The sequence below is a fragment of the Apis mellifera genome, linkage group LG13, assembly GCF_003254395.2.
Source record: "Apis mellifera strain DH4 linkage group LG13, Amel_HAv3.1, whole genome shotgun sequence".
Taxonomy (NCBI): domain Eukaryota; kingdom Metazoa; phylum Arthropoda; class Insecta; order Hymenoptera; family Apidae; genus Apis; species Apis mellifera.
In genome coordinates this window covers 3,138,939-3,150,245 of record NC_037650.1, presented here as the reverse complement: position 1 = coordinate 3,150,245, position 11,307 = coordinate 3,138,939, and the positions used below count along the sequence as shown (strand labels likewise).

Sequence of the window (11,307 nt, the reverse complement as noted above, 5' to 3'; positions counted from 1 at the left end):
ATATTGGCAATATATTTATCGCGAATTAGTGAAAGATAAGATCTTAGAAACGAAACGAACATTTATATCATTATATTATTTTATCACGTGAAATCATTTACGGAGTAAATTTTATGTTATTTGAAAAAATGTAGCATTAAAAACAAATTGATTTTATTAATATCCTTCCGCAATATTCCTTTTCCTAAGTCCAATTACTTCAAAAAAATGTAGAAAGAATGTACAAATTTGTAAAAAAAATTGTATCATATATACTTCAATAAAAACTATTTTTTCATTAATAAATGCGTTCGTTATTTAAACCTCCTCCTACCACATCCCTTATTTTTTCCCTTACATCCCTTTCCAATATTCCTTTCCCTTGTCCAATCACTTCGAAAAAATGTAGAAAAAAAATGTACAAATTTGTAAAAACAATTGTATCATATATAGTTCAATAAAAACTATTTTCTAATAATTAAATGTGTTTGTTATTTAAACCTTCTTCTTCCACATTCCTTATATCCCATATTTCCCCTATTCGATACACTTTCCATCTAGTCCATTTACTCCTACATTCTTATTTCTCAGCTTCAGCATTACTAATCATCTACTTTTTTAAATCCTGTATCTCTTACCTCCTTATCCTCATCCATTTTATATATATTGATACAGTCTCTTAGAATTAAACTGAAGTAAACTGTTAAAAAATACACTTCTGATAGCAGAAAGCCCAGAAAAAAAGAAAAACATAAGGATAAGTATCAAAAGGTAAGTAAATTAAATAATTATAGATAAATTTGTCACAAAAAATTTCAATCTAGTTCAAAAAATTTAAAAAATATAAAAATTTAAAGAAAATCCAAGAATTACCAAAATACCAGGAAAAATAGTGCCAAATACCTCCTACCAAATTATATTCTCCTAATATAAAGGGACATTTTTGGCCAAAAATTTTGCACGAGTTCAAGATTTCAAAAGTTGCGCCAAAGACCTCCTACCAAGTTATATTCTCCTAATACAAAGTGGCAATTTCGGCCAAAAATTTTGCTTGAGTCCAGGATTTCAAAAATTCCGCAAATACCTCCTACCAAGTTATATTCTCCTAATACAAAGTGGTACTTTCGGCTAAAAATTTTGAACGAATTCAGGACATCAAAAATTCCATCAAATACCACATTTAAACTTATATTCTCCTAATACAACGTGGAATATTAAAAAATGTTTCAAATAAAAGTTGATTGGTTTCGAAAGGGCTATATTATGACGCTCTTAGTTTTTTAGTACGTTGACCAATAAGGAGCTTTTTTACCACAACTTTGTTTTTTTTACTGATAACATGTATTTTTTATTGCGCCAATCGATAGAGCATAAAATTTCCCATAAAAAAGTATTAACCCACTTATAGCGAAAAACCAATAGTTTAAAAGATATAGCAAAAATTAAAAATTTGTAGGAGGTCGACCTCCTGTCATATCATGTTCTCCTAATACAAAGTCGAATTTTTGGCCAAAAATTTTTCTTCGGTCGCCGAAATTTCCTTTCTACCTTTTTTTTAATATCTCGCTTATTATTCAGAATATTAAAAAATGTTTCAAATAAAAGTTGATTGGTTTCGAAAGGGCTATATCATGACGCTCTTAGTTTTTTAGTACGTTGACCAATAAGGAGCTTTTTTACCACAACTTTGTTTTTTTTACTGATAACATGTATTTTTTATTGCGCCAATCGATAGAGCATAAAATTTCCCATAAAAAAGTATTAACCCACTTATAGCGAAAAACCAATAGTTTAAAAGATATAGCAAAAATTAAAAATTTGTAGGAGGTCGACCTCCTGTCATATCATGTTCTCCTAATACAAAGTCGAATTTTTGGCCAAAAATTTTTCTTCGGTCGCCGAAATTTCCTTTCTACCTTTTTTTTAATATCTCGCTTATTATTCAGAATATTAAAAAATGTTTCAAATAAAAGTTGATTGGTTTCGAAAGGGCTATATCATGACGCTCTTAGTTTTTTAGTACGTTGACCAATAAGGAGCTTTTTTACCACAACTTTGTTTTTTTTACTGATAACATGTATTTTTATTGCGCCAATCGATAGAGCATAAAATTTCCCATAAAAAAGTATTAACCCACTTATAGCGAAAAACCAATAGTTTAAAAGATATAGCAAAAATTAAAAATTTGTAGGAGGTCGACCTCCTGTCATATCATGTTCTCCTAATACAAAGTCGAATTTTTGGCCAAAAATTTTTCTTCGGTCGCCGAAATTTCCTTTCTACCTTTTTTTTAATATCTCGCTTATTATTCAGAATATTAAAAAATGTTTCAAATAAAAGTTGATTGGTTTCGAAAGGACTATATCATGACGCTCTTAGTTTTTTAGTGCGTTGACCAATAAGGAGCTTTTTTACCACAACTTTGTTTTTTTTACTGATAACATGTATTTTTTATTGCGCCAATCGATAGAGCATAAAATTTCCCATAAAAAAGTATTAACCCACTTATAGCGAAAAACCAATAGTTTAAAAGATATAGCAAAAATTAAAAATTTGTAGGAGGTCGACCTCCTGTCATATCATGTTCTCCTAATACAAAATCGAATTTTTGGCCAAAAATTTTTCTTCGGTCGCCGAAATTTCCTTTCTACCTTTTTTTTAATATCTCGCTTATTATTCAGAATATTAAAAAATGTTTCAAATAAAAGTTGATTGGTTTCGAAAGGGCTATATCATGACGCTCTTAGTTTTTTAGTACGTTGACCAATAAGGAGCTTTTTTACCAACTTTGTTTTTTTTACTGATAACATGTATTTTTTATTGCGCCAATCGATAGAGCATAAAATTTCCCATAAAAAAGTATTAACCCACTTATAGCGAAAAACCAATAGTTTAAAAGATATAGCAAAAATTAAAAATTTGTAGGAGGTCGACCTCCTGTCATATCATGTTCTCTTAATACAAAGTCGAATTTTTGGCCAAAAATTTTTCTCGAGTTCAGGATTTCAAAAATTCCGCCAAAGATCTCCTATCAAGTTATGTTCTCCTAATACGTATTCAATATTTTTACTGTATTTTCTTCAACATTGATTTTTTGTAATTAATTTATTTGAATACTTACTTTTTTTTTACTTACCTTTCTCCTTATTTATCTTTTAAATCTATTGATTTCTTTTTAGCATTTTTTAACATTTTTCTTAAATCTATAGGAGATAAGGATATGTGGTTTTTTTTTTATGTTTGGGATTTGAGGTTTTTTAAAATGAAAAAGCTTAATTATTTATTGCAAATATTTTTATTGATTGCAATGTAATACAATGAATTACAATAATCTTATTATTTTTATATAATATATGCAATATAACATAAATTATATAGTAATATATATAATATAATAAAAATATCGTGTAATTAATAAGAAATACAAAAATTTCCTATTATAAATATAATTTTGTTACAATACAAGTTACACATATACTTAATATATATTTATACATAGAATACAATAAATGCATACATATATACAATACAATAAATGCACGCATACATACAGTATAATAAATGCACGCATACATATAATATCATAAATGCACGCATACATACAATATAATAAATGCACGCATACATACAATACAATAAATGCACGCATACATACAATACAGTAAATGAACGCATACATACAATACAGTAAATGCACGCATACATACAATACAATAAATGCACGCATACATACAATACAATAAATGCACGCATACATACAATTTAATAAATGCACGCATATATACAGTATAATAAATGCACGCATACATATAATATCATAAATGCTCGCATACATACAATACAATAAATGCACGCATATATATAATACAATAAATGCACGCATACATACAGTATAATAAATACACGCATACATATAATATCATAAATGCACGCATACATACAATACAATAAATGCACGCATATATACAATACAATAAATGCACGCATACATACAGTATAATAAATGCACGCATACATACAATACAATATATATTCATATACATACAATACAATAAATGCACACATACATACAATTTAATAAATGCACACGTACAATATATAAATTATGCATACTATATAATTACAAATACAAATTCGCGTACAAATTATATATTTTACAATATAAATTTACAATACGCTTTGAAATTTTACACGGTTTCTAATATCGGCTAAAGCCAGAAGAACAGAATCGAGTCAGAGAGGCCGAAAAGTCTCGGCAACAAGTATCTTTGGCCACCCTACGAGATCCACTAACAAACCTTATGAAACTAACGACTCGACCTGGTTCTCGAGAATACCATGGTTTCATATTTACAAAAGCCGGCCCGCCTTTCTTTCCCCCCTTTTTCCTTCTTTTTTTTTTTTTTTTTTTTCGTTTCTTTTGCGGATAAAACAGGGATGCAACGTGTTCTATTGCGACAAACCAAAATTAATTAAGCTACATTTTCTCCTATTACTCCGACCCTTCTTCTCCCTCCTCTTGAGAAAAGTCCTGAATTATTTTCCAAATCCCGAATTCTAAATATTATAAAACTCCTCGTACCGATAAAAATATATATTCTCGATCATCTAACTGCTATCGATCTCTCATTCATCTTCTTATTCATCGATTACCACTCGTGATATTCCACTCGGTTTTTCCATTTGCTGGACAATGACGAAATGTAATAATTACACTTGCTTAATAAAATTGCTTCCAAAAATTATTTCAATAATATCGTTCGAAACAATAATAATCGCGAATAATTACAATGCCAAACGGCCGAAATTATACGAAAAAAAGGAAGCCTCTTCTCTTCGGTCGAATAATTTTCGTCCCAAATTCGATCGATGGAACGGCGGCATTAATATCTGCGAATCTGTCTACGTAGGGAAACGGAAATTCTAATCTCGATGGCGCGTAGTAAACGAGCGAACAGATTAGGCCTATCGTAGGATCCCGATACGAGGCTCGACCTAATAAACGAGGCTAACGAGACCTGGGGGCATGTGGTTAACGACGATCCGCTATATCCAGGCCACCGAACGAGACACATGCGTGAGCCGTCAAACTGTACACGCGTTTTCGACGGAGAGAGAGAGATATATATATATATATACACTCGACACGAACTCGAGATACAAGGCGCGCGCCTTGTTCTATGCTACACGAAAGTGCGGCACGAGTCTTGTTACCAAAGAGGCGCGCGCAGACCTTCGAAAGGCATCGGTATCTTTTCAACTTTCCGACGACCATGACGAGCGAGCAGATTATCACGCGCGGTTCCAGCTTCGATTTTTCGAGTGGAAAAATCTCCACGACGGCCACACCGAATCTCTCCAAAAGTCAATTTATTACGGATTGGGGACAAGTTTTCGAAAAAATCTTTTTTACTAAGTCTTAAATCATCATCGATGATTCACAATTCTATGATCATCTTTAAGATGCAAATATATATTTGAGAGTGAAAATTATTTTCGATACATGTTCCATTAGAAAAAATAGTTTACACTTATTGGAACAATGATTCCTTTTAATCAAAAATATGGAACAGCGTCGTTTATCATCCTTAAACTAATTTTCAAAATATTATCTTTCAATCCTCTTATTTTAAAAGAAAGTTTTTCAAATTTAATCAAAAATATGGAACAGCTTATCATTGCTCAGATAAAATAAACAAAACGATCTTTAAACAATCGAAAATTACGACACGAAAATTATTTCTTTAAGCATCTAATTTCCAAAATATCTTTCAATCCTCTTATATTTTAAAAGAAAGTTATTCAAATTTCATCAAAAATATGGAACAGCTTATCGTTGCTCGATTAAAATAAACGAAACGATCCTTAAACAATCGAAAATTATTTCCATCCTTAAACATCTAATTTCCGTTTCCAAAATATTATCTTTCAATCCTCTTATATTTTAAAAGAAAATTTTTCAAATTTCATCAAAAATATGGAACAGCTTATCATTGCTCGATTAAAATAAACGAAACGATCCTTAAACAATCGAAAATTATTTCCATCCTTAAACTAAACTCTAATTTCCGTTTCCAAAATATTATCTTTCAATCCTCTTATATTTCAAGGAAAAGAAAATTCAGGAGAGGAGAGGAGGGACGATCGATCGATCCGTTCTAACGAACCACGAAAAACACATTTGGCCGAAGCTGTAACGCAAAACTGATAGCGTTACCGGTCCGATTCGGGCTAATTGTTGATCGTTAAGGGTCATTAAAGTATCTGGTTGGTCCATACGACACTCGCTTAGGGAGCCATTTACGCTGCAACGGGCTCCTCTTCCTGGCCGGCCATCGAATCCGACATCGTCCGACATAATAACTTGGTTAATGGAAATTTACGCTAATTGGAACTGGCCGCCTAAACTAATTACGGCGAGTCGCCAGTCCGCCGATTCACGGTCGAATTATCGCCAATAGCCGCGTTCGTCTTTCACCGATCGCATTCCACCAGAATTATATTCGTCAACATCGTTTCGATTACGATATTTCGTCGATCTCGTCTTCCAAAAAAATCTCTCCATAGAGAAAGAATCTCGTTACACGATCTTCCCAAATTTAATTTTTGAAAAATTTGAAAATTTCTAGAGGGATTATTGAATAGTTCTTCCATTTTTATCCAACGTAGATTAGATGGAGGAAAAGGTTTTTCTCTCGGTCGAAACACTATGTTTAGAACAACCGAATAACACGGTCTTATGCAGCGTGACACTTCGTTCGAATCGCTACATCATATTTCTGTAACACTGTCTCTGGGTGGACGTTTCTTTAGCTGGCATCGTTCCGTCTGTCAGAAATTTCACATCAAACGTGTTCCGACGCGCCACGCGTTGATGGAGCTTGAATCGCTTCGAATCCTCTCGGATCCATGTGCCAAGATATCGAAATTTAATTAAACAGCTACTTCGATAATTTTGTATACGAAAATCCCGATCGAATAACTCGTTAATTATTCGTCCAATTCTGGTTGGAAATTTGGAAAAAGTGTAGAATTTCTAAGATTAAAAAAAGTCGACCAAGATAATTCCTCTCCTCTTCTAATATTCGTAATAGAAGCGAATACAAAGATATTCTTAAGATCGATTTTTCAAAGACGAGATTTAATCAAAAGACAGAATGTAAATTGCGAGAGGAGCAAGTTGGCGTCGATGACTGTCAGAAATGGGGATTCAATTCGTTCCCTTTTCCCCGTCCTATTCAATAAAGCGGGTCGTGGGCGAGGAGGAAAGAACGCGATAAACGGTGCCTTTCTTCTTCTTCTTCTTCTTCTTCTTCTTCTCTTTCGTAAGAAAGAAGGCGGGGGAACAAAGGGCACCGCGACTTCCGGTTGACTCGCATGGTCGACTCGCCGCTCATAAATCGTTCCGAGGAAACGAAACGAGCAGGCTCGGACGCGGCCGCTCACCAATCTGACAAACGATCGTTTCGAGCCGAGTCGATTAACACCTCGTACGCGACCGTGTCGCCCTCCGCTCGCGACCGATTTCGATCCATTCCCAGCCATTTGTCTTTGCCCGAAACGGATCCGCTTCTGCCGCCGCCGCGATAAACCGTGACAGAGAGGCTTGTCTCTTTTTCTCTCTTTCTTTTTTTTTCTTTCACAAAGATTTCGTCACACCCTCCGCTCATTGACTATCGAGAATATATTTCAACTTGTATACCGTTGAGAAATTTTCTTGAGTTACGATGCAAGAAAATTGGAAACGAATATCTTTCCAATCTTTCTATCGTAAATTTCCTGATCGATTATAAGATCTTACTCCTTCAAAACTGTCACCTCTCTTGTTCACTCGTTCGATATTTTCGATTCGTCAATCAAGAGAGTTTTTGGAGAGGCAAAAAAGTACAGGGGACGTCGAAAAAGAAACGGCACGGCTCGAGTATCGGCCGATAATTTCATGGCACATCGAGTAGGTATGTCGAGAATGGATGGAAATTAGTCGAGATGGCCGTCGAGTTCCGGAGTTAATTGATACGTCTGCGCCCCGGAGCGGCTGCGCGGGATATACTACACACAAACTGGCGGGCGAGCAAGAGAAACGAGTTGGAAAGAGAGAGAGAGAGAGAGATATATACGGTAGTTGGAACGCGCGAATTGGTCTCGCGTATCGAGGGCCCCGAGTTTGTTCGTATCACGCGTGATTTAGCGCACTCCTAGCCGATCTAACGAGTTAACACACGTACGCGAAAAAGAAGAGGAGGGGCGAAATCCTCTTGGGCGAAGTGACTAATACCCTTTCGTATTTTTATCCGAGCTGTCCCTCCTGTGTTACGTGAAAAAAAAGAAAGGAGGAAATTACGAACGGATGCGTTCGAAACGAGGATGGTTTCGCATCGCGAATGAAAATAAAGAAAGGAAAAAGGAATAAACGATTCCTCGACGAGAGAAATAGTCTTATATTATTATTATTATTATTACAAGATGATTGGCCAAGAGAAGACGTAATTATTAATCGAATATGATTCCATCCCGAATTTCTTTCGACACGTTTCAACAAATATTACAGCAAGTTACAAGATGTCCGCCAATTAAAAGAGCGTTGGAGGATGCGTTCTAACGAGGAACGAAGAAACAAAAAGGAGAAATGGAAAGGCGGATATCGGGAGACGATCCATCGTTAATAAGCTGGAGGAGGAAGTTGGCGGTGAAGTTTGGCGTTGAAAGCGGAGAGAGAGAGAGCACGTGTCTGGCGTCGAATGTCGGAAGGGCCGCGACCCGCCCCCCTCGGGGCCTCGACCTTAACGATCATCGTTATTGAATAAAATCCAAGGCGTTATATCGTCGAGCCGGTCGAAACGTTGCGCGTCAACCGACCCGCAGAGAGGACCTCCTTCGTCGAGCGTACGCCCACCGAGCCGGGTGATCGATTCCGATACGAGAGGCCTCCTCTCGTTATAATGAACCGTCCGTCTCTCAGCGCGCCGTCGTCCAAGAGAGGAAGAAGAAGACGGAGGAGAAGCGGCAGCCTCGAGGAAACTGCTGCGTAAAAAGAGACGACGACTGCCGCGGAGGCGGCCGTTTCAGCGATGGCGGCCGATTCGATCGCGGTCTTCGCAATCAATCGATATTGCTGGAAAATATCTCCTGTTCCGAGAAATCCATTATTCCATCTAATACACGTGATATTCGACGAGTAAATTATATGCGTATGTTTAATCTCTTAAATAGTTGGCAAATCGATATTGCACTGTTGATATCTGTAAAGAAAAAAGAAATGCAAAATTAATTTCATATTATTCTTCCATTCCTCAATTTTTATAATTCTTCGTTCGCGAATAAATCTCTTTATCGTGTTCTTTTAATCTTCAAAATTATGTTTCGTTCGAATACCTGTTTCTTTGCTTCGAAAAAAGGGAGACGTAAAAAACGAGTTATATCGCGAGTGCGTGGCTCGCGGTTCGATCCGAATTCGCGGCGGCTCGGCGACGATCGCTCGTATGAATAAGGCATTGCCGTGACAGAGGCGGAACAACGGCATTGCACGTTACGTCCGCCACATGCGAAACATCTGGCATTTTTCACGTGAAAGAGCGAGAGAGAGAGAGAGGCCCAAAGACGAATTTCTGAAACGGTGTACGCCCCCCTGTCATGCTTCTCCGGGGAGACACACGCCGAGACCCCGGGGGAATTTGTATTGTCGATCCATAACCCGCGCTTTTATCCCGCCGGACACGACAAATTATACCGCGATTGTTCCTCGATCTTAACCGTTAATTAGAAATCAATGCGCTCACTCGTGCGTGCGTGCGCTCGCATCGTACTTTATCGCCCCGTTTAACGCCGCGAGCCCGATATCTTGAACAGAAGAGAAGATATATATATATCTTCTTAAATGTTTCGAAAAGGAAGAGAAAAAGGAAGAGAAAAAAGAGGAGTTAACTTTCGAAAAATCGTGGAAACTCTTTACCTTTTTGCTATTTCCGAGGTAAGACGTTGACTCGCCAAGATCGTCAAGCCGTGAGTAATCCGGTAAATGCGTGTGAAGGTGTGGCACGCAGCGGATCCATTGTTCGGCAATTAAAAGGCATTTTTTCTTCCCCTTTGTGCCACCCCACCTGCCACTTTTGTTTGTTTGTTTTTCCCCGTCCCGATTGTGAGCCGCGCCACCGCGCATTTCGCGGCCCGTTGCCCACGTCAGGAGGTGTTTCGATCCGATTCCCAAGTATTCGACGCGACAGCCGGATCGTGAAAGGGAGAAACGGTCTCGCAATCTCCTATTGGACGTCGGATATCGGATTATGCATACGCTAACGCCGCCGATTACGTAAAGGAGCGCAGCCATTTCATCTTTCCTTCTTCTTTTATTTTTGTGTCTTTCCATTAAAATTAAAATCAACTTTGTCTATTTTAAAGGTATCAGAATAATACTTAAATTTTATCTTTTCGATTCTTTTTAATATATCAACTTGCTTGGGAAAAAGTTTAAAAAGTTTAAATTTAAAAGAGAGAGAGAGAGAGATAAATCGGTGCAAAACTCGATCGACGCTTAAACGAAGGCTGATGAAATTCCTATTGCGCGTAGGCAAAACGAGAGTCGGCAAATTGAACGGCTAACAGTTACAGCCTGCAAGACTGTAATTTTCCAAATGCCCGCTTTCGTGGAAAATGTGCTTCGATTTTCCCTTGCCCGCGCAATTTCAACGAGCGAATGAATCGCTCGTTTGTTTGTTGCAGAGGCGGTACAAGGGATACGGTATAACTTTTGCGTTGTACAATATCCGTTTACCTCTATCCCACGTAATCGTTCTTCGAGGGTTCTCTCTTTCCCTCCGCTTTCGCAATGGAAACGTGGTGTAACGTGTGCGCCAATAGGAAAATAATAATCGTCACCCCCGAAAACGATCGCCCCTCCTGCCAAATCCCAATGATTTTCCTACGATCGTCCTATGAACGGGGGGCGGGATCTCGTCGAGGACATGTGTTTGCTCTCGATTCGTCACCCCTCGGGAAACATTTGACAATCCTTTGTAATTTGTCGTCCCCGTGAAATCGTACGTCACGGTGTTCCGTGTTTAGGAAAACACGTATGCAAGTATAATAAGAGTTTGAAAAAAAAGAACGAAGATTAAAAAAAATAGTCTAAAAAGAATTTTAGAATCGTGATTATTGAAATAATTGCTCGATTGAGCTCAAATTTTCATCGAAATTTTACGATATTCGTGAAGCATTAGTAAGTAAGTTACTTGTTAATGAATAGTAAGCGTGTTTAACATAAGGATTCCCTTCCGTTATTAATCTATTCCAGCCGTACCATTCGATTTTTCTCTCCACGAGTCACTCTCCGTG

At 36.9% G+C, this 11,307-nt stretch overlaps 1 protein-coding gene across 1 annotated transcript; it reads right to left on the bottom strand.

Annotated features, from left to right (window-relative positions):
- Positions 1 to 8,397: 8,397 nt before the first annotated feature.
- LOC102654001 lies at positions 8,398 to 11,102 on the bottom strand. Its single transcript, XM_006557870.3, has 2 exons — positions 9,929 to 11,102; positions 8,398 to 9,218 (listed from the first exon to the last, which is right to left on the bottom strand). Exons 1-2 carry the CDS (start codon positions 10,340 to 10,342, stop codon positions 9,174 to 9,176), a joined length of 459 nt encoding a protein of 152 aa, XP_006557933.2. The 5' UTR covers positions 10,343 to 11,102; the 3' UTR covers positions 8,398 to 9,173.
- Positions 11,103 to 11,307: the final 205 nt, after the last annotated feature.